This window comes from Delphinapterus leucas, chromosome 1 (genome assembly GCF_059928025.1).
Source record: "Delphinapterus leucas isolate spDelLeu-1000000601 "Yukka" chromosome 1, BTC_Dleu_Yukka2, whole genome shotgun sequence".
NCBI classification, from domain to species: Eukaryota; Metazoa; Chordata; class Mammalia; order Artiodactyla; family Monodontidae; genus Delphinapterus; species Delphinapterus leucas.
This window is the reverse complement of record NC_143129.1, coordinates 95,105,920-95,130,780: the sequence shown is the minus strand read 5'-3', so window position 1 is coordinate 95,130,780 and position 24,861 is coordinate 95,105,920. Positions and strand designations below refer to the sequence as shown.

Genomic DNA, 24,861 nt, shown 5'->3' with positions numbered 1-24,861 from the left:
TTCTGTTAGCAAAAGGTGAGAAAGTCTGAAAGAAATGATGGAGGAATCTCCTCAGGGAGAATCATATATTTGGGAAAAGGTTTTGCTAGGTTGAAGGTAGTATAGTTAGGTCAGGTTAGAAAGATAAATAACTTAACCTTCAATTTACCTGTAAAGTAGGGAGAAAGGAATTAATATTTTTTGAACATAACTCTGTGCCAGGCACTATTCTTTACAAATATCAAAACAATAAGAATTATTATCTCTTTAACAGATGTTAAAGCTGATACACCTATTATCATAGCTGCATAATTCTTAATAGACAAAAAGTCAAAAACAACCCAAATGTCCATGGACTGGTGAATGGATAAATAACATGTGGTTATGTCCATACAATGGGATATTATTGGGCAATAAAAAAGAAGGAAGTACTGAAACATGCTACAGTATTTTTTTTTTTTTTTTTTTTTTTTGCGGTACGCGGGCCTCTCACTGTTGTGGCCTCTCCCGTTGCAGAGCACAGGCTCCGGATGCGCAGGCTCAGCAGCCATGGTTCACGGGCCCAGCCGCTCCGGGGCATGTGGGATCTTCCCAGACCGGGGCACGAACCCGTGTCCCCTGCATCGGCAGGCGGACTCTCAACCACTGCGCTACCAGGGAAGCCTATGCTACAGTATTGATGATCCTTGGAAACGTTATGCCCAATGAAAAGAAGCCAGTTGTAAAGAACCACATATTGTATGACTCCATTCATATTAAATGTCCAGAATAGGCAAATCTATAGAGATTAGTAGAAAATAGATTAGTGTTTTTTTTTTTAATGTTTTATTTTTGGCTGCGTTGGGTCTTCATTGCTGTGTGTGGGCTTTCTCTAGTTGCAGTGAGCGGGGGCTACTCTTGGTTGCCATGCGAGGGCTTCTTGTTGGAGTGGCTTCTCTTGTTGCGGAACACGGGCTCTAGGCGCACGGGCTTCAGTAGTTGTGGTGCGTGGGCTCAGTAGTTGTGACACTCGGGTCTAGTTGCTCCGCGACATGTGGGATCTTCCCGGACGAGGGCTCAAACCCGTGTACCCTGAATTGGCAGGAGGATTTTTTTTTTTTTTTTTGCGGTACGCGGGCCCCTCACTGTTGTGGTCTCTCCCGTTGCGGAGCACAGGCTCCGGACGCGCAGGCTCAGCAGCCATGGCTCACGGCCCCAGCCGCTCCGCGGCATGTGGGATCTTCCTGGACTGGGGCACGAACCCGCGTGCCCTGCATCGGCAAGTGGACTCTCAACCACTGCGCCACCAGGGGAGCCCGGCAGGAGGATTCTTAACCACCGCACTACCAGGGAAGCCCTCTTCTAGAGCTTTAAACTCCAAACAGGCCCTGGCAGAATGCAATGGATAATAATGCTTGTGAAAAGTAAACAGTGGGGAAAAGAAAACGGTAGATCAGTTTTGTAATCTTCCCCCATTATTCATTAAATATTATTGAATTCCTAGGGGAATACAGCAATAGAAGGCAGACAAGTTCCCAGCCTTCTTGAATCTTGCATTCAAGTGTGGAATAATAGAAAATAAGTATATAAACAAAGAATAAACATTATTTCAGTCTGTGATATCTGTATATAGAAAGGGACTGTTGTAGGTAGGTGGATCAGGAAAAGTTTCTCTGAGTAGGTGACATTTGAGCTGAGGCCTAAAACATGAGAAGGAATCAGCCTTTAGGGACCACATTAAAACCTCTTTTAAAAATTTAATATTTGAATGCAAAGGGCTACATTTATTTACAAAACTAATTCCCATACTTAAAATCAGTAAAAGTTTCTAGTGCTTGGTATTGCTCATTTGCCACTTTTTGCTACAGGGGGGAATGGTAATAAAAATATCACTGATAAAAGATTTTAAATAAAAATTTGATGAACTTTATTTGAAAAACACAGCAAAACAATAGTAATTAAATCGACCATAAAGCAAGTTGAAGCCACCTATGACATTTTTTTCCTTATTCAGTATAGCCTATTTTCTTTCTTGTCTATAAACAATAGTCTAATGTCTGTAATTCACCTTGTATATTTTAGAGGAAATGTTAGAGAAAATGAACCTAGTAAAATTACAAATAAAAGTAATCAGAATGTATTTATCTGAGCCAATTCTTTGCACATTAAATCATAAGCTTTTTGGGTTTTTTTCACGTTTTTCTTCTAGTTCTTATATAGCTTCAGATATATTTTTTTTATTATTTGTCATTTTGTGACTTCCTTTTTTTAAACAGTTAACATTAACATAACTTTTTCCTCCTCCTTCGAAATCTTTGTAATTAACAATTTTAATCGTTCTTTTTTTTTTTCGGTACGCTGGCCTCTCACTGTTGTGGCCTCTCCTGTTGCGGAGCACACGCAGGCTCAGCGGCCATGGCTTATGGGCCTAGCCGCTCCGCAGCATGTGGGATCTTCCCTGACCGGGGCACGAACCCGTGGCCCCTGCATCGGCAGGCAGACTCTCAACCACTGTGCCACCAGGGAAGCCCTAATCATTCTTAAATACCTTGATGTGGCAAAAAAGTTTGATAACAGAAAAGACTGTAAAATAAAATTAATCTTCATCCCTACCCAGACCCCAGACTCCTTTGCCAGAGACAACCACTCAGGTTTCTTATAAATTCCTTGAGAACTTATTTATGCCAATATAGGCATGTATAAAATATATTTTTTTGTTTTAATCAATTATCTTTGTTTTATGTCTTTTTTCATTCTGGTCACTTCTTTAAGTTTATCTTGTTGAGAAAAATTCTCTTCTTTTACTTTTTGGATATTTGCAGAGTCATGTATTCTTTTAAATCAGTATTTATTGACTACCCTGTGCCGCCCACTATTCTAGGTGCATACTCCTTGACCTCCTGGAGTTTACAATTCAGTGGGAGGAGACAGGTACATAGGTACTAAGTGCTATATTAGCAGCATGAAGAAGTTTCATGGGAGAAGAGAAGAAAAAGGAATTATTTCCTCTCTGCGAGTGGATCAGGGGAGACTCCAAATAGGAGGTAACAGTGAAAGGTAGTAGGATTTTGCCAGACAGGGAAATCTGAGCCAAGACCCAAAGATGTGAAAGTATGTGATTGTTTATGGAAGAGGGAATAATTCCTTTTGTCTGAGTACAGAGTATTTGTTGCAAGAAATAGGGGGATGAAGACTAAAAGGTAGGTTGGAGCTAAATTGTTCAGACATGCTGTAGCAGTGGTGAGCTACTAAAGCTGAAAGGTTTTTTTTCCTCCTTCTCAAACAGCAGTCATCAGCATTTTGGGGACTTACTAGAACAGTGCTGAAAGGAAGTCATTTTCTTGTTCCTAAAGTTTTCATTAAGTATAATGCTAGTGTAAAGTGCACTAATGCTAAATGTGCAGATGGATACATTAAAAAAAATTTTTTTTTATTGGGGTATGGTTGATTTACAATACTGTGTTAGTTTCAGGCGTACAGCAAAGTGAATCAGTTGTACATATATGTATATACACTCTTTTTTTTTTTTAGATCCTTTTCCCATATAGGTCATTACAGAATATTGAGTAGAGTTCCCTGTGCTATACAGTAGGGCCTTATTAGTTAGTTATTAGTCCTTATTTAGTTTTGGCTGCATTGGATCTTCGTTGCTGCGCACGGGGTTTCTCTAGTTGTGGCGAGTAGGGGCTACTTACTCTTTGTTGTGGTGCGCGGGCTTCTCATTGTGGTGGCTTCTCTTGTGGAGCACAGGCTCTAGGTGCACAGGCTTCAGTAGATGTGGCTCACAGGCTCTAGAGCACAGGCTCAGTAGTTGTGGCACATGGGCTTAGTTGCTCCACGGCATGTGGGATCTTCCTGGACCAGGGCTCGAACCCGTATCCCCTGCATTGGCAGGCAGATTCTTAACCATTGTGCCACCAGGGAAGTCCTAGATGGATAAATTTTTATTCATGTAACTACCACCTAGATTGAGGTATGGAATGTTTCCAAGCACCCCATAACTCTTCCAACGCCAAATTCCACCCTTTACCCCAGAGTAACTACTGTTCTGACTTACATTGCCATCAAGCAATTTTATAGCAGTGGCTTTTTACCATTCCACCCTTATGTTTAAGAAAGGAACACTTCAGGCTGCTTGTTGGGTTTTTAAAAAATATTTATTTATTTGGCTGTGCCGGGTCTTGGTTGTGGCACTCGGGGTCTCTGTTGCCACATGCGGGATCTTTTTTAGTTGCGGCATGTGGAATCTAGTTCCCTGACCAGGGATGGAACCCAGGCCCCCTGCATTGGGAGCATGGATTCTTAACCACTGGACCACAAGGGAAGTCCCCCTTCAGACTTTTAATTGTAAAGTATTTGCTTGAAGAATAAATATAGAATTTACCAAATTTCTACCTAGAAATAATTGCTTTCATATTTGCCTTTGTATATATTTAGGTGGTCTTATACTAGTCCTCAGTTTTCATATTGTTCATATTTCATACATTTTTTTAAAGATTTTTTTGATGTGGAGCATTTTTTTTTAAAGTCTTTATTGAATTTGTTACAATATTGCTTCTGTTTTATGTTTTTTGGTTTTTTGGCACGAGGCATGTGGGATCTTAGCTCCCCACCCAGGGATCGAACCCACACCCCCTGCATTGGAAGGCAAAGTTTTAACCACTGGACCACCAGGGAAGTCCCGTTTCATAAAATTTTAAAACAATAAACCTTGAAAGCTCTAAGTGGTCTTTCCCATGAACGGGTCAATCTGTTTTTTGTTTTTAGTTTATTTATTTTTATTTTTGGCTGAGTTGGGTGTTCGTTGCTGTGCGCCGGCTTTCTCTAGTTGTGGCGAGCGGAGGCTACTCTTTTTTGCGGTGCTCAGGCTTCTTATTGCGGTGTCTTCTCTTGTTGCGGAGCATGGGTTCTAGGCGTGCGGGCTTCAGTAGTTGTGGCTCGCGTGGGGTCTAGAGTGCAGGCTCAGTAGTTGTGGCGCACTGGCTTAGTTGCTCCGTGGCATGTGGGATCTTCCCGGACCAGGGCTCAAACATGTGTCCCCTGCATTGGCAAGTGGATTCTTAACCACTGCGCTACCAGGGAAGCGCAGGTCAATCTGTTTTTATTCAACTAGTAATGAGTATTACTTTTACCTCTGCCCCAGGCCCCTGGGATTACCTTTATAAAGATTCTTACCTGTTCATTTCCTGTTTTCCAGACAAATCAGTTTTTCTTGCATATTTATCAGGTTTATTAGTTTCTCTGTGATTAAAGATAGTTGTACAAGTACACCTTGGCATTGCTGATGCTATACGCTACTTTGTTAGTTCTTTTATTTTTCCTTTCAGTGTTTTCACATCCTCTTTGGTGTTACAGTTTTAAATACATTTCCTTTTATATATAGGAGAAACAGAAGGAGCAAAGATAGAGTAATTGGTATTAATAGGTCATTAATTGGGGGCCAGCTGGACTGGTGGAAGATTAATTTAGAGATCAGGTGGAGGCCAGTTGATGGAGGATGTTGAATAGTAAGAGTCTAGATTTTATTCTAGGTAGGTAACAGTGAGCATTTGAGAGAGTGTTGAGGTGGGTATTGATATAACAGGGCTGTGCTTCAGGAAGATGACTCTGACAACAGTGTGAAAAATGGATTGGAAAAGGTAAAGGGGTTGGAGGTAGAAAGCAGGAAATCCAAACAGGAGATTATTGCAGTAGTTCAGTGAGAGATGATGAGAATCAAGGCAATGCTGGTGACAGCGGCAGTCACCAGAAAGAACTGTCAGTACAGCCTAATGATTAGAAAATGGAGGAAAGAGGAAATAGCTGATGACTATGACTAAGAAAATGACAATAGGGCTTCCCTGGTGGTGCAGTGGTTGAGAGTCCGCCTGCCGATGCAGGGGACACGGGTTCGTGCCCCGGTCCGGGAAGATCCCACGTGCCACGGAGCGGCTGGGCCCGTGAGGCATGGCTGCTGAGCCTGCGCGTCCGGAGCCTGTGCTCCGCAACGGGAGAGGCCACAGTAGTGAGAAGCCCGCGTACCGCAAAAAAAAAAAAAGAAAAAGAAAATGACAATAAAACTCATAGAAATGGAGAAGTCTAGAGCAGTTTTTAGGGCATTTAATCTTAATTTGAGGCACATAGGTGCTTAAACCTGTATTGTGTAATGGAAAGAAGTCCAAGGAGAGATGAGGATTTGTGGAAAATTGAAGGATTCCTGGGGGTTGAGGGAAGTAGGGAGAAGTTAGTCAAAGAGTACAAACATCCAGTTAGAAGATGAGTAAGTTCTGGGGATCTAATGCACAGCATTGTGATTATAGATAACAGTACTGTACTATATAATTGCAAGTTGCTAAGAGAGTAGATCTTAAACGTTCTCACCCCAAAAAAGAAATGGTAATTATGTGAGGTGATGGAGGTGTAAACTAACACTACAGAGGTAATTATATTGCAGTATATGTGTATCAGATCAACACATTGTATACCTTAAAGTTACAAAATGTTATATGTTAATTATATCTCAATAAAGTTGGGGGAAAAATTAAAGGACAGATCTGTTAGAGGATACTTTGATGATGAGTATGGTCTCTGAGGAAGAGTATAGAGCAAGCAGAGCAAAAGTAAGAGAATTGACTCTTGGGATGTATCCATATTTAGGGTGCAAGAGAAATGGATTATAAGGTTAAATAATTCTCATTAATAATTAGAGGAAATACCTTTTTAGTTCTGTCATATTAGTTGATGTGATTTCCTTTGACTCTTCCAAACACAATTTACCTGTAACCACATCACTTTTCATGGATGCCCCTAATCTCTGTCCACAAAACTAGTTGTCTCTTTATCATTTTTGAGATGCTAACACTGACTGGCTTGGTATCCTCAGATTCTAAGGTATCCTCAGATTCTAGTTAGAAATAACGGCAAGCCACATATGTTACTTAAAGTTTTCTGATAGCCAAATCAAAAAAAAAAAAGGTAAAAAACATGAAATTAATTTTTAAAATATATTTTGTTTAACTTGATCTATCCAAAATGTTATCACTGAAACATGTAAATAACATACAAAATGATATTTTAAATTTCTTTTTGTACCAAGTCTTTGAAATCTGGTGTGTATTTTATACTTGCAGGACATCCCAGTTCAGGCTAACCACATTTCAAGTGCTCAGTAGCCACATGTGACTAGTTTCTGCCATATATGACAGTGCAGTTTCTAAGGTGGTAAAGACTGGAATGAGTTCGGCTAGGGAGCTGTTCAGTCTGCTCCATCATGAATTCCATGAGCATTCATTTCTAAGAGAAAGACATAAATTCGGCAAAAATTAGCAAAATGTCTTTGATTTTCAGCTTGTTTTAGGTATACAGGAATAAAGCAAGCTTAGAAAGGGAAGTACCGTAATGTTTCAGTGCCTCAGTGCTACTTGAGGAAATCCTTCCTCTTTGCCTGTAGAATACCAGAATCCACTACTTTAGGCTTAAATTATGGTTAAATACTTCAGGCTTTTGCCATAAATCTATATAACATCATAATCTTCCCAGAAACATATATAAGCCTCTTAATATCTTAACACTTCCACACCTTCTCAATCACAATAAAACCTTTCAGATCACAATTCTTATGATGAGTGTCAGTAACCCTTATTAAATATACCCTCTGCTTGGACATGTCATTTTTTAACATGGTGCCAAAAACTTGTTGGTAAATTTCCAAAAGCATTAACTTAAATATAAATTAAGAAATAGAAAAGTTTAAATGAATTATATAAGTATCTCATTATCAAGAATTAATGGGGCTTCCCTGGTGGTGCAGTTGTTAAGAATCCACCTGCCAGTGCAGGGGACACAGGTTCGAGCCCTGGTCCGGGAAGATCCCACAGGCCGCAGAGCAACTAAGCCCACGCACCACAACTACTGAGCCCGTGCTCCACAACAAGAAGCCAATGCAATGAGAAGCCCGCGCACTGCAACGAAGAGTAGCCCCAGCTCGCCGCAACTAGAGAAAGCCCCCGTGCAGCAACAAAGACCCAACACAGCCAAAAATAAAAGTAAACAAAATAAATAAATTTTTCAAAAAAGAATTAATGAAAAACAAGAGTTACTGTAATTTACATTTAATTTTATTTTATGTGTTACATTACTACAGTTTTCAAAATTAACTGAGAATTAATAAAACATTAAATGTGGGAAATTTTTATCTTACAAAGTAGAATAACAGGTATTTGTGTGAATTGCCTCTGTGTATTTTATTTAGTAATTTAAAATATATGTTTACATTAATTTTGAAAATCATTGCAAGGAACGCATTAATAAATATTTACTGATTATAAATAAATTCTGAATATTTGTATCCTAATGCTGTGACACATTTTTGAAAATTGTAGTAAATCAGGAAGAAACTTACTTATCTAGTTTTGATTGTCAGATGTAATTTAGCAATGGGCCAGTTAGGGCTATTCCTGTGGGTTTTTTGTTTTTGTTTTGTCCAGGCCATGGTGGCATGTGGGATCTTAGTTCCCCAGCCAGGGATCGAACCTTGCCCCATAACAGTGGAAGTGCAGAGTCTTAACCACTGGACCACCAGGGAAGTCCCAGTTTCTTGTTTTCATCTTGTTTACTTAGGATTTAAGTAAATAGGAAAAACCAAGTGAGATATTACTTTCAGAAATATTTTCCAGATATGTTTATATAATTAAATATGTTAGCCTTTTAAAAAATTTTTATTTATTTATTTATTTATTTATTTTTGGCTGCGTTGGGTCTTTGCTGCTGCGCGCAGGCTTTTCTCTAGTTGCGTTGAGTGGGGGCTACTCTTCATTGTGGTGCGCAGGCTTCTCATTGTGGTGGCTTCTCTTGTTAAGGAGCGCGAGCTTTAGGTGCACTGGCTTCAGTAGTTGTGGCTCATGGGCTCTAGAGCACAGGCTCAGTAGTTGTGGCACACGGGCTTTGTTGCTCCACAGCATGTGGGATCTTCCCAGACCAGGGCTCAAACCCGTGTCCCCTGCCATTGGCAGGTGGATTCTTAACCAGTGCGCCACCAGGGAAGTCCCTAGCCTTTTTAATAATATTCTTATTCTCAAAGATTAAAAATATATTGCAGTTTAAATGTACCATATAGGTTATGTATTAAAGAGAACTGGATTTTTACTTTGAGTTTAACATGTGAATGTGCTTTTTATGTAGCTGAGCAATTCCAGTTGATATTTCCCCAGCCATCTTGGACCTTTTGAGTAGTTATTCTGACCGTTGATTAAAATTCCTAAATAGTTCCCTTTTTCTTTGCAGAGATAAAAGCAACAGTGTTTGATGACTGCAAGAAAGAAGGCGAATGGAAGGTAGAATTTGCATACTCACATAGAATTTGCATGAAGCTAGAAGCCTTTATTGAAGACTTCTATATATTTTACTTATTATACTTCTATAAAAGTATAGGGTCTAGAACCATACTGCTTGTGTTCACATCCTAGCTTTACCTCCTATTAGCTGTGGCTTCTTGAACAAATTACTTGACGTCTCTGTGCCTCTGTTTCCTTATCGATAAAATGGGGATGGAAGTACCTCATAGGGTAGTTGTAAATATTAAATGAATTAATCCATGTAAAATGCTTAAAATGGTGCCTAGAACAATTATAATTCTACAAGTGGCATTTTATAATTTTAAGAAAATTTGATGTTAACATACATTTAAAATGAGCAAGTTCTCTGCTTCAAAATGAAAATATTTCTATCTGCTTACTTTTGTATAATATCATATGTCTGTACATTGAGGAAATAAATTTCTAGGTCATGCAAGTTAAATGAATTGAGATAATTTTGCCCACTGTCCTAATATTTTAATTTTGTATTTTAAAAAGTTTATAAGTTTGAGTAGGTTTAATGCATTAAATTCTGTCTTTTGTGAATTCTTGGCAGTCAAATGCTGATAGTATTTCTTAATTTATATTCATTTTAAGATAATGCTTCTAGATGAATTTACCACTAAGCTTTTGGCATCGTGTTGCAAAATGACAGATCTTCTAGCAGAGGGTATAACTGGTAAGTGTTACAAATACTCATCATGGAAAAACTTTTCTTATTATGATTGGGAGAGTTTGAAGTGTTAATAAATTTTAGTAATTGTGTTTCTCAGGGGGTTATGTTTTATTTTTTTAGTAATTCTAGCCATAATAATTACACTGGACATTCTTTTCTTTGTGAATCTTCAGAATAACCTCTGTAAGTCAGAGTTTTTTCCCTCAGCTGAGACATATAATTAAGCACCCCTAACCAAGACTAAGTTGCCTTATTGAGTTTGTTCTTCAAATTTTTTATTCTTATGTATTTGTTACAGTTTTGTATGCTGATGCACTAGGTTTACCTTAGTATTTTGATGAATGTTTATGGTTTTCATGTATTGTTTTTAAATGAATAGTAAGATTTATGTCATAAAATCAACTTTTGTACATATTTACAAGTGTATAAGTTTCTCTTTATTACCTAGAAATGAGACTATTAATTGTAAATTTAAATCAGCTTTAGTGTGGGATTATGGGAAAAAAATCACACTACCACAGTTGCTATCTTCCACTGGGCAGGATTGTGTTAATGAGATTTTAATTTCTCTTACATTTTGGAGAGAATACCAATATCTTGTACCATTCATAATCATATCATCATCTATATAACTCATCATCCTTTAACTCATCTATTTAAATTTGCCTTCATAACAGCCCTTTAAAGACAGATATTAATACCCCGATTTGTAAAGTGAAAACTGGGACTCAAAGTCAAATATAATTATTTTATATTTTGGATTCTAGTATAATATCTGTATCCTCTGTCACTCCTAACTTGTGAGGTTCAAAAGTACACCCAGTATTCAAGAAAATGTGAGCATTGTGTAGAATGAGAGGATTACCTAAAAAATTTAGCAATGTTTACTTTTTGATATTTATTAATAAAATAATCTTTATTGTTGATTACATATTCAGTTTGTGGTCTTTATGACCTTCAGTAGAAAATTAAGCTCTGAACTAGAAATTAGAAGATTAAAGCCTTGATTTTTCTACTAACTAGATAAGTGTAATATTGATTAAGCCACTTAAGTTTTGTTACGTTCCCAGAGTCTCTCTGATGTGCAGTTAGAGAACCATTTGATAATATGTGTACAGCACTATGAAGCTACAGAACCATTTTGCACTGTAAGGAGGTTTTATTGAATTTTTATAGACCATTGTTTCTTACTGTGTGTTCAGTGTTGATTGATATTGTTCAAGGAAAGGACTCTGTGGCCACATTAGTTTGGGAAACAGCATTAACAAAGCTAACCAGTTTTCTTTAGGACTTTTTTGGAGTTTTTTATATGCTAGCAGATAATGTGGATCCCCTGTGAATAGGTATCGTATTCAGTTTTCTAAACTTATTTGACCACAGAAGCCTTTTTTGGGAAGTATTATATAGGACTGTATATCATGGAGCGTATTGCTGTGGATTGTTCTCAATATCCTCCAGTCACCTAGGTTTGCTCTGATTTAATCATAATCATATCTACTAACTTGAACATGGCACATTTCTTTTGAGTTCCACATCAGCTCACCTGCATTGGCCGTTCAGTGATCAGACTTTCTGTCTGCATTCAGGTCATTTGTGAAAATATTCAATGTGTCTTGGAACTTTTAAAAAACATGAGAAAAAAATACACGTGTGATGCTACCTCAGTGTCTCCACTAAAGTCAAGTAAAAACCTTTAAAAAAAATAGACTTGGAATTAGATTATTCCTTTGTCACTATTATAGGAATAATCATAAAAACCTTTCCTTTTTATCATTTAATAGATATCCACTTTTTTTTTTAACATCTTTATTGGGGTATAATTGCTTTACAATGGTGTGTTAGTTTCTGCTTTATAACAAAGTGAATCAGTTATACATATACATATGTTCCCATATCTCTTCCCTCTTGCATCTCCCTCCCTCCCACCCTCCCTATCCCACCCCTCCAGGCTGTCACAAAGCACTGAGCCAATATCCCTGTGCCATGCGGCTGCTTCCCACTAGCTATCTACCTTACGTTTGTTAGTGTGTATATGTCCATGACTCTCTCTCGCCCTGTCACAGCTCACCCTTCCCCCTCCCCATATCCTCAAGTCCGTTCTCCAGTAGGTCTGCGTCTTTATTCCTGTCTTACCCCTAGGTTCTTCATGACATTTTTTTTTTCTTAAATTCCATATATATGAGATATCCACTTTTCAGTGAATTGGAGAAGTGGCACTTTCTGCTATTGATAACCAGACATTTCAGAATCTTTTCAAAGTCTGTGTTCTAAATCATATTACAACATTTTAACATGTACGTTACTCTCCAAACATAATACATAGTACGTACAGCATAAGATGACTGTAAGATACTTTATTTTGGGCACTAAGCAATAAAAGTAAATTAACACAGATTTAACCATAATCTTTTAAAGGTGAAATTACAATTGTTGGGAGTGGAGATAAAAATAAAATTAACTATTTCCTCGGAAATCTTATTTGATATCCTCTCTAACAGAAGCTATGATAAACCTATACTATACTAGTATAAATTTAGGGATGAGAAAATGAATCATCATATTTAAAAGAGAAGTCCAACAGTAGCCTTCCTTGCATGTCAGATTAATGTTTTAAATTCTTTCTAGGCCCTTTGCCAGCGTGAATCTTGAAAGATGGTTCTCTTGATTTGTAGAATGAAACTTTAAGTTAGTATTGTTTTAATATAGCCTTCATAGTTAATTTGACAATTTAGGGCTTACTAGTTTTAAATTCACTTTGTTTTATATTAGTTATTTATAAAGTTCTTAATTTCAATAATAAAAATATAATTGATTAAATTATGGTGATACTTCATTGTTGAAAAATGATTTATATTAATGTGTGGTTTTAAAAGAAAAAGAGTTAATTGGCAATTTATTTAAAGAATGTTATAGCAGTTAAAAACTTAGACTCTAGAGTTGGACAGATGTGGGTTGGAATCCTGTCTCTTCTTTCTTACTGTGTAACTTGGATAAGTTTCTTAACTTTTTTAAGCCTCAGTTACCTCATTTGTAAAATACATAAAGGGTTACTATGAGGTTTAACAGATAATTCATCCTTAGCCTGATTTCTGATATTATATTTTCTATTATTATAGTAGAATATTTTTTTAAAGAAATACTTTTTTTTTTTTTCGATACACGGGCCTCTCCCTATTGTGGCCTCTCCCGTTGCGGAGCACAGGCTCCGGACGCGCAGGCTCATGGGCCCATGGCTCATGGGCCCAGCCGCTCCGCAGCATGTGGGATCTTCCCGGACCGGGGCACGAACCCGTGTCCCCTGCATCGGCAGGCGGACTCTCAACCACTGCGCCACCAGGGAAGCCCAAAGAAATACATATTTTAATTTTAAATGCATTTTCTTGGTTTCTTCATGGCATGTTGATTGCTTATGCTGGTAGACCTAGCTATCAAATAGCTGCTTTATCTTTTTTTCTCATGATGAGCACTTAGCCCAGAGTTTAGGGAAGACACATTTTCAGGACTTTTAAATTTTTCAAGTGAAGACAAAGAAAATGTTAAGCCCAGGATATACAGTTGTGTTTCTATATTATTATAAATAAAGAAGTACAGTGAATTTCATTTAAAAATTGTTTCAAGTTTATAAATATTTGGTTATATAAAATGACTTTTTTTTTTTGGTTAGTTGTGGAGAATATTTATAAGAATCGAGAACCTGTCAGACAAATGAAAGCTCTTTATTTTATCTCTCCAACATCAAAGGTGAGTGTTTTGAATCTTTAAAAAGTATGTTCTTCAAAATTTTCACCATTGACATGATTTTCTCTTAGAAAATTCAAAGTAATAAAATGTCCTTTATTAGATGCTTAGGAGAGTCTCCCTGTGTTAGAAGACTGTTTCATTTGCATTCTTCTCAATGAGAATATTTAAGTGAAAGAATTCCTTTCTCCCCATCTATTAAAGCAGAATTTAATTATATAAAATGATAGAGTTTCTTTCAATAATTTGTACCCATGCAGTTTCTATTCAACCATAATTTTTAGGAGGATGGAAATGTATGTAAAAGAAATGGTCTTGGATTAATCTTTCATTTATCTTAGTGACTTCCCTATAGTATACATATATGTATGGGTGTACACACATATATGTATATGCGTATATGTATGTATATATATTTTTTTTATGGGAAAGGTATTTCTTTATAATCTAACCATGATTTAATTCATACTTAAAGCCAAAACTTTAGAGCCATAAAGTATCAAATTCCTTTATTCTGTATAGTATCTGAGAATGCATTTTCCAACACATCCTTTGGCTTATTCTTAGAATAAGAATGTTAATTTGGCAATTCCAATTTCATTTCTTCTAACTCTAGCAGAGCAGACAGTAGGGAAAAACCCAGATATTTACTATATGGTCTCTACATATTGGCTGCTGGTGGATTTTAATGACGTTTTATATCTTATCCATAATATAATTTTATAAGATAAAATTCATGATTGGAAAAAATGAAAGAAGCACCATTTTCACCTACTAAATAGGCAGAGGGATTAAAAAAAAGTGTGTATATGTAGACATTTATTTATCTATCTATGTATCCTATTCTAGCTGTCAATACCCATTATCAATGGTTAATGGAGTAGAAACTACTATATACTGCTAGTGGGAGTATAGATTAATACAGCCTTTTTGGAAAATAATTCGCTGTATCAAGAACCTTGAAACGTTCTGAATCTTGGAGTTTATTGTAAAACAAAAATCAAATAAATTGTCAAGCTAAATTTCAAAAGCAATAAAGATATCCAGATAAATTCTTAGCATTAACAAATACTGGTATGAAATACCATGTAGCCATTGAAAATGAGGTTTCTAGAAAATTTTAATGATCTATATAAATGTTCATTTTTAATGTTAGTGACAAAAGCAGGATACAAAATTATGTATTCAATAAAGTATCAAAGGATTTAAAGAAAATAATACCTGAATGTGACTCCTTTATCTACCACAACCAACTCCAGTTTCTCTTCCTGTCCTGAATCAATTAGCTCTTGGGTTCTATAGGCCTCTGGGTGTATGTGAGGCCTTGGGCTCCTTGGGTACTTGTAGAGAAACTTGGTGTGAGATTTCCTTCCTCAGGGGTTGGGTGAGCACGTGGAGACCAGCATCAGAGAGTTCCCAAGCAAGGGTCATAAAATGACAGATTTCAGGAAGAGTTTGTGTATAAGAGATCTGTGAACCCTAGGGAAAAGGTCAGTTGGGTGGATTTTTGCTTTTATACTTACAGCCCTCAGGAGGAGAAACTTCTTTGCCTTCCTCTTCGCCTTCCTCTTCTTATGGTACTGCCTCTATTTAGGATACTCCAACAACTAAACCTAAGCTTCAAGTGAGCTGACAAAGAGAAGCAACCACACATCTAAGTAGGTCAGGTGGCCAGAGAGAGACAGTTTAGTAAGAATGAAAAAAAGGGCACATCTAGCAACGTATAGGGGCTTGGAGGGAAGAATGATAACCAGAACAGAAAAATAGTACACTTAAGAAGAGTCTAGTATAGCACATAAACTTTCTGAAGCTCAGAAGTGTATTTTCTCAGTTAAATAGTTAATTGAAGAGGATAATCACTATGGAAATTTGAATTAATAGTCTAAAAGATAAAAATGGAGTATCTCAAAGCAAAAAACAATCATTGAAATCATGAGGGGAAGGATAAGAGACTTGCAGGATAGATTCATGAACTCTAACAGAAATATACTAGTTCTAGGAGTTGCAGGAGGAGAAAAAGGAACAGATGGATGAGAGAGAATTAAATTGTTTGTTCTTCATTTTTGCTTTCAGGCTACTGTATCTTTAAAACTACCAGCATAGAGTCAAATACTATTAGACTATATTACCTGCTCTCCCTCCTCTTCGCAGTCTGCCAACCTTTGGCTTTTTCATTCTAATCCCCCTTGACAATTTTAGCTCCTAGCTCGCTGTCAGTCTGTTCAGCAGTTCACCAGTCATAGTCTGGATGGTTTCATTTTCCCTGTAGGTAATACTTTCAGTACGTTCATTGACTTCTCAATTCCTTGATCTGTTATCTTCCAGTAGTCTTGTCTTTTATGTTGCTTCAGCTTCTCAGTCACTTGACCATTCCTAGAGCTCCTCGTCACCAAAACAGCACTCTGTTCATACATTTTACCTTACTACTTACTATGCTTCTAGCTATAACTGGCTAGACAACATAGCATCTTAAAAAATCAGTTTATAAATTAATCTTTTGACAGTTAAGGTTTCACTTTATCATCAAAATAATCTTAGTTATTTCAAAAGATAGCATATTTAAATTAGTATTTGATAAAACGTATATTAACATCTAACCTTTTTTAAGTCTGTAGACTGTTTTTTACGTGATTTCGGAAGTAAATCGGAGAACAAATACAAAGCAGCGTATATCTACTTTACTGACTGTAAGTAGCTTTGTAAAAGTTATTGCTTCATTATTTCAAATCCTATTAATTATGAAGTATTTCTTGTAATGCTATTTTAGTACTAGTGACTTTCTAGTTATTGTTTGTTCTAATTAGGTTAGAAGGAATCTAAAAATATAAGATTATTTCTATGCTAATTCATGGTAAGGTGATAGAAAATTAAATATTCCAAACTAGTTTCAAAAGATAGTCATTTTTGCTGGTATACAGGGGTGAGGGGGTTGATGGAGAGGGCTATCCCTCAAATTCTGTGCCAATAACAGGAAGAATTCTTCTTTAAATAAAAGTTTCAACTGGGGATTTGATTATATAATAAAAAAATAAGACCCTTTGGGAGATGCACTGAAGAAACTGCCATCTGTTTGCTAATATTAAGCGAGAAAACCTATCACATTTCTTTTTCTATGCTGTACATTCAAATAAAAAGCAGCTTTCTATATTATTTTTCCTGTAAATTTTTATTTTTCCTGTAAATTTTTATTTATCTCATACCTAGTAGTAGCTTGCAATTTTTAAAAGGCCATATCATAAGTATTTGTCATTTAAGTAACCTTATATTATACAGAAATTCATGTTTATGGAATTGATAAAATTTAATGAGTATGAAGCCTCTTTTAATTTACAGCATTTTGAGGATAAAGAACAACATGTTATAAGACAGCAGAAGCCAGTGGTTGATACTCCAACCTAGTTTTAGTGAAACTATATAAGCAGTTAGGTAAAAGGGGGGAAAAGAAAGGTTCTAAGGTTCAGAACTTACTAGTTTAGAGGTTTAGAATTTCCTGACACTAGAGGATATCCTGTAATTCAAGGAAAAATTAAAAATTTGTGTGGTGTGGCTGCACTTAGTGGCAGATTTAGAAAAGTAGTATAAATTCCTAAGAAGTTCTGAAAGTCCTGTGAAAGTTTATTAAGTCCTTAGTTTGGACTTGATTTTCCTTCCTAACAATTTTAGTTTGCTGTGTTAGCAGCTCTCTAAGGAAATATATCTTAGGTTACGGTGGATATGAATGGGGAAAGTGGAATTTCTATTACAGCCCTCATTACTAGAATGCATCTGTTCTATAAAGTGAAAATACAGTATTTACATATTATCTCTGTCCTCATAGTAAAATTACTTTGTGAAAGTCAGTAATTATATATAAAAAATAAATATTCTTGGATGTTGGAATGATTTACTCAAAAGAAGGAAAATTTAGATGCAGCTATATGCTTTGATTTTGTTTTTTTTCCCTCTCAGTTTGCCCTGATAGTCTCTTTAACAAAATTAAGGCTTCTTGCTCCAAGACAATAAGAAGATGTAAAGAAATAAATATTTCCTTCATTCCACTTGAATCTCAGGTACTTTCTATTTTTATTTTTTAATTATTTTTTATTAAAACAATTTTTTTTTTGAGCAGAGAAAGGTTTGTTACAAGGGTCAAGCAAGGTGAATGGGCAGCTTGTGCTCAGAAGACCCAAATGCCTTTTATTTTTAAGTTTAGTTTATAATGGATTTTAAAATTCAGTTTTATGAACTTATTTGTTAATAAGGTTTATCCTAAAGATGTTTTATATATTATATATTTGGTGAAGTTTGAACAATCCACAAATAAACATTTCCTCTGATGAAGGGAGGAACATGAGTACTAAATTGGAATATAACATTAATAATGAAAGTGGACTTAAATTTCATGTCTCCCGCTAAGTGCTGTGTGTGTCAAGGTTTACAGACCTATCAGATTATGAAACCAAAAGATTTTTAGCATAATGTTTGTTAAATGACTCCAAAGAGATAAATACTTTTAGCTTCTGTAACCATTTGTGATATTAAAACAAAGTTCTTTAGTAAACTTTTTACATAATGTTATATAAACTATTATTTAATTTATAAAATGAAGGATTTTTGTAGATTTGTTTTGCCTTTGGAATAGTTAATGAGCCTTCAGTTAATAATTGCAAACACATAGTACTTTCTCTGTGTCACTTTCCTAAATGCTTTACATAAATGTATGCATGTAATCTTCACAATAGCCCTATGAACAGATGATAATTCTATCTACATTTTAAAGATGGGGGAATCAAAGAGGTTAAGTAACTTGCCGTAATCACACAGCTAGTGCATTGTTTAGCTCTGTTCTCTGTGTTTGGATTCCAACATTTCATAGAATTGAAATAGTTTACTGTTGTTTGGAACTCTAAGGTCAATATTTTAAGAAATAGAATGGTCCTGGATAATGAATTTTTCTTTTAAGCTGTTGCTGGTTTTTTTGGGGTTTTTGTGTGTGTGTGTGTGTTTTTAATATTATTTATTTATTTGGCTGCGTCGGGTCTTGGTTGTGGCACGTGGAATCTTCGTTGAGGCACACGTGATCTTTCTTTGTGGTGCCCGGGCTTCTCTCTAGTTGTGGCATGTGGGTTTTTCTCTCTCTAGTTGTGGCATGTGGGTTTTCTCTTCTCTAGTTGTGGCGTGTGGGCTTAGTTGCCCCGTGGCATGTGGGATCTTAGTTCCCCGACCAGGGATCAAACCTGCGTCCCCTGCATTGGAAGGCAGATTCTTTACAACTGGACCACCAGGGAAGTCCCTAAGCTGTTACTGTTTTTGACAAAGAAAGACCATAATCAAGTTTGTAAAATTTTAAGATATCTGCTTAACATTAAACTGTTTTCCAAAGGTTACCTTTAGATTTATTCTTTTTCATATGATATGTAAGTTCAGTGTACAGTGAAAATGGGCATCCTAAAATGTTGTGGGATTAAATAGCGGTGTGAAAAATATCACAAATGTGTCCAGAGCATCTTGCCACACAGAAGATAAATATGGTTTTAGCCTCAGAATTCAGTAAATTTCAGTAATTGCTGTATTTGGAGGAGAGGTTTGTGTATATATCTGACTAATTTGATGGCTGATGGAAATAACTTGTCTTTGTGTGTATAGACAAATCTCATGAGACTCTTCTACTTACCAGTCTTTGCAAAATGTTATGATTATTTAAGGTCCTATCTGTTGGCTATGTTTTTCCCCTAAGAAGTTTTTTCTTTTAATTTACTTCCTTGATAAATATCTTAAGGGAGTTTACTTAATAAATTTAACTGTTATGGGGAAATTACAGTGAAAATTGTAATTTTCTCAGTTTTGTATTGTGACCTTTTGTTTGTTTGCAAGTGAAGATATAAATGAAATACTGCTAACTGCTTTGAGCTATAAGCAAAGGCCTATGTGAGCGTTTATCAAGAGCATGTGCAGTGGACATTGTCTTCTAGATGCAAAGAGTATGCTATGGAAAGATGATCAAGATATGTGCCCCACCCTCATCCGAGAGCTGTGAAAGAGATACAAAGTATTAAGCATCTTCAGAACAATATCAGTTAAGATTAGGTTCAACTGCATATAACAGGACAACTTAAACTTTCAGTGTTTAACCAAGTTGGAATTTTATTTCTTGCTAATATACAAAAAGTCAGGAAGTGGGCTATATAAGTCCAGTATGCTGGCTGTACAAAATTGTCAGGGGCCTGGTCTCTTAGGGATGGCCCTCATGATCCAAGATGTCTGTAGAATTATTGCGTTCTCATTTGAGGAAGGAGGATGAAGGAGAGAAAGAAGAAAGTACATTTTCATTTATATCTTATTAGCTAAAATTTAGTCACATGGCAATCCCCAAGTGCATGGAAAATGGAAATGTAGTCTTTTAGCTGAGCGTATGGCTGCTTACCCCAAATAATTGGTATAATTACTGAAAAGTAAGGGAACAATGGTTTTTTAGGAGGCAGCTCATAGTCTGCCAAAAGAGGAGATTAATTCTTACTAGGAAAATGAGAAAACACTAGAAAAATAGAATTTCGTAAGGTAGTAATGAAGAGGGAAGAAATATTCTAAGAAGTGAGAATAGCATGAGTGCAAAGATACAGAAGCAGGAAAGTGCAGGGGAGCAGCAGGAATAAGGATTATAATGGGTGATGGTATGATAGATAAGGCTGTGTCTGTAGGTAGGTTGGGACCAGGTTGTAGGAGGCACCAGGTTCCATCAAGAGTGATAGCAGAGAATGGGCTGGTACAGAAAAGTCCTAAAGTCTTTAAGGAAAAGTAGAAGTTGGGTGATCGTTGAGGAGAAATTGGTAAAGTCAGAAATGATAGTCTTCCGAAGAAGAGAAGTTGGACATTCATCATATTTTGAAGTTTCATAGGGAGGAAAGTAGCTGACTCCTCCTGAATCCATGAGTCAAAGGGATTAAAGAAAGCTCTCTTTCCCTTTCAAAGGGTTTAAGGTAATTAATGCTGTCACATATACGTTAGGGCAATTAGATGGAAAGCATTAAAGAATATAAGGGAGTTTGTTTACAGTTGACCTCAGGGAGTACAAAAAGTCTGGTATAGTTAGTGGAGAGGGTGCTAGATTGTATCTAGGTAGAAACAGAGCTAAGCTGGCTATAATTTAGGAAGAAAAGTAGATGGAGGTTGTGGGGGGAGAGTTCCTATATTTAAGGAGCTGATTGTGGGTCATGGAGATGAAGAAAGCATTTAGTAATAGTCTAAAGGAACATGTCATGGTGGTGATGGAAAGTGGGGGAAGGAGAAGGAAGGAAAAGGAAGATGTGAGTGTAGAATGAAAACCAGCTCCAAAATTGTATTTGGTTCATTAGAGTATTAGATAATAGCTAAGATTAATTTAAGCTGTGGTAACAACTCCCCAAATCACAGTGCATTACAACAAAGATTTCTCCTTCACGTTAGTGTCCATTTTGGTTTGACTGGGGCTTTGCTCTACATCCTCTTCATTCTGGGACATAGGCTGAAGGAGTAGCCCCTGTCTGGGACATAGCAGAGGGAAAAGAGAAATGGTGGAGCCATACAATGGCTTTTAAAGCTTCTGTAGGGAAGTGGCACATGTCACTTCTATTCACATTCCAGTGACCGTAGCAAGCCTGATATCAATGAGTGGGAAGTATACTCCCATAGGGAGAGGCCCTGTAAGGAGGGCAATAAATATTTTTGAACAGATATTATCTACTGCAGTGGGGTAGAATGCTATGAGAAAGCCACAGTCCAGCTGTAGGGTGCTTGTTGGCAGTTAATACAGCAACTCAGACTTTGTTAATACAGCAACACAGACATAAGTGGTAGCTTCAGCTAAATCTCAGTCTGTGTTCAGGCTGCTGCTGTTAGTGTTGGGTTATGTTCAGAGAAACGAATTACTTTGTGTGAAAGGAAATGCAGGGAAGTTTTTTCATAATTCATTAGTTAACCTATAATGTTTATTACATGTCTACTTTTACACTCAATACATTATCCTAGGCTAAGGGAGATTACTATCATTGTTTAAAAAACAAAATTAAAATTAATTTAATGGGAAAATCTCAACTCCAATTAGAGAGCTTTTTCTTTTGTATTCTTCAAGTAACACAATAATAGTAAATCTCTAATCCAATTCTTTGCATGTAAGTAAATGCTTTTGTTAGTTGAAAAATGTCTGTGAGGTTTCACTGTATATATCGTGAGACCAGTACTATGTCTGGCACAATGCTGTGTCTTTGGGGGAAGTATGTCTCTATTTTAAGGACATTAAGAGTATAAGCTAAAGAGTTGAAATATATATCAACTTTGGAAAATTTCTAGGTTATTCTCTAATGGGTTAAGATTTTAATGTATGTCAAATATATAGACCAATTTTGGCTTTGTTTTATTTCTTTGTGCCAGGTTTTAGATTTTTATTTTTATTTGACTACCTCAGATTTCTTCATCTGCTGCACAGGTAGAGAAAATCAAAGAGTACAATCTTTATATGAAACAAGAATTGAAGGAGAGAGGTAGACTAAGCAGGAAAGGAGAGTGAGAAAAGAAATAAAGGATGAAATCAAGATGACAGAGAATATGAGATTTGATTAAGGTAAAGACACAGTTGTTTCAGGAAACAGCATGGTTGGTGCAAGTATTTTTTTTTTTAGAATCCCAAGGAATAGCTGTGTTTTTCTAGGTATATATTTTTAGTCAAGTTTCTAAATTGACAGTGTGACTTTTTTTGGCCTAACTTAGGTATATACTCTTGATGTACCAGATGCATTCTATTACTGTTACAGTCCAGACCCTAGTAATGCAAATGGAAAAGATACCGTCATGGAAGCGATGGCTGAGCAGATAGTTACAGTATGTGCTACCCTGGATGAAAATCCTGGAGTAAGATATAAAAGGTGAGACACTCAGTGGTGCCTTTATATGTTGTGCTGTCTATTTGCTCTTTGGTGTACAGGTAAGTAATGTCTCTGTGCTTTTGTGTGTTGGTTTGCAGAATTTATTTTCTTTATAAAATTATGCTGTACATATAGGAGATTTAAAGTTTAAGGCTTAAATTTCAGAGTAACTAATAGCCTCTATTACTGAATATCAGAGCTTAAATTTGGTATGGTTTACATGTATATTTTTCATGAGTTTAAGGAATGCTTAGAAGAATGTCTTTGTTGTCCTATGGGGAATACCATCTTACATTTAATGTTTTATTGAATTTCCACCAAATTTAAATAGTCATTGTATCTGGATACTGGTTATAGTATCTAAATATCTATGGTATTTAATTCCAGTAGCCATTTTAAATAGATTTTTGGAGGTTTTTTTACATCTTTATTGGAGTATAATTGCTTTACAATGGTGTTTTAGTTTCTGCTTTATAACAAAGTGAATCAGTTGTACATATACATATGTTCCCATATCTCTTCCCTCTTGTGTCTCCCTCCCTCACACCCTCCCTATCCCATCCCTCTAGGTGGGCACAAAGCACCGAGCTGATCTCCCTGTGCTATGCGGCTGCTTCCCACTAGCTATCTATTTTACATTTGGTAGTGTATATATGTCTCTGCCTCTCTCTCACTTTGTCACAGCTTTTATTTTATTTTTGGCTGCATTGGGTCTTCATTGCTGCACGCAGGCTTTCTCTAGTTGTGGCGAGCGGGGCCTGCTCCTCGTTGTGGTGCGCGGGCTTCTCATTGTGCTGGCTTCTCTTGTTGTGGAGCACTGGCTCTTGGCGTGCAGGCTTCAGTAGTTGTGGCACGTGGGCTCAGTAGTTATGGCTCGCAAGCTCTGGAGCGCAGGCTCAGTAGTTGTGGCGCACGGGCTTAGTTGCTCTGCGGCATGTGGGATCTTCCTGGACCAGGGCTCGGACCCGTGTCCCCTGCATTAGCAGGTGGATTCTTACCCACTGCACCACCAGGGAAGCCCGATTTTTGGAGTTTTTTAAAAGTTAAAGTTTTACTTTAGTACTATGTACCTTTATTTATTTGTTTCTTATTAAAAGTAAAGTTTACTGTAAAGTGCATAAATTATATTTATATGGCTTGATAAATCATTCCAAAGAGAACATACCTATCTGACTTCACCAAGGTCAAGAAATAGAATACTAACAGTGTCTCAGAGGCCCCCCTCATGATCCCCTCTAGTCATCACCCCCTGTCTCCTCCCCAGAGGTAACTACTATCTTGACTTCTAACACATATTTTAGTTTTGCCTGATTTTGAACTTGGTATAAATGGGGTTGATGTTTTTTATTTCTGGCTTTGTTCAGTATTATGTTCTTAGACATTCATGTTGTTCTGTGTAGCCAGACACAGATCTGGCTGTGTGATCCTTCTGCTCTCAGTTTCTTTATCTATGAAATGGGAACAATCATAGTACTCACCTTATAAGGTTGTTTTTAGAATTAAATGAGTTAATATCTGTAAAGAACTCAAAATAGTGTATGACACTAATAAACTAGTAGACGTAAATATACTGTACTACTACTAATAAGTTATGTCACTTGTTTCTGTTTTAAAAGTTTCTTTAACTTAAACATTGACATTTGTCAAGGTAGTTGGATGAATTGTTTAATTTCAAATTCATGTAGTACTTTATATTTAAGTTTCATTATTCTTGACCATTTAAAAAATCTTCTGTTAATTACTTAGAAAGTATATAGTAAATCTCCTTAATTCAGATGTGACCAAACAGGCTCTTCACTCATACCTCAGGTGTTGGAAACATTCTTTTTCTTATAGGTGATATGCTAATTACATTCTGAACTAAATGGTTTATCTCCTGCTAGAGTTCAGTCTCTGTTCAAGCTTCTACTCTTGGTGTTTGGCTCTGTTCAGGGAAATGAGTATGTAATATAGTCAGCCATATATATCCACAGGTTCGGCATCCTCAGATTCAACCAATCGTGGATTGAAAATATTAAGAAAACAAAATTCCAGGAAGTTCCAGAAAGCAAAACTTGAATTTGCTACATGCAGAGAACTATTTACATAACATTTACATTGTATTTATGACTATTTACGTAGCATTTACACTGTATTAGTGTTATAAGTAATCTAGAGGTGATTTAAAGTATATGGGGGATATGCATAGTTTATATGCAAATACTACGCCATTTTATAAAAGGGGCTTAAGCATCCATAGATTTTGAAATCTGAGTGAGGTCCTGGAGCCAATCCCCTGTGG

General features: G+C 36.5%; 1 protein-coding gene across 1 annotated transcript in view; it reads left to right on the top strand.

Moving 5' to 3' along the window:
• The window catches only part of STXBP3 (syntaxin binding protein 3), a 60,832-nt gene that overhangs the window by 1,684 nt on the left and 34,287 nt on the right, over positions 1-24,861 (top strand). Inside the window, exons 2-7 of the mRNA XM_022584179.3 lie at positions 9,220-9,269; positions 9,888-9,969; positions 13,631-13,707; positions 16,313-16,391; positions 17,653-17,753; positions 22,426-22,580. Of these exons, the coding sequence (XP_022439887.1) occupies positions 9,220-9,269; positions 9,888-9,969; positions 13,631-13,707; positions 16,313-16,391; positions 17,653-17,753; positions 22,426-22,580 (544 nt within the window). The remainder of the gene's footprint in view (positions 1-9,219; positions 9,270-9,887; positions 9,970-13,630; positions 13,708-16,312; positions 16,392-17,652; positions 17,754-22,425; positions 22,581-24,861) is intronic.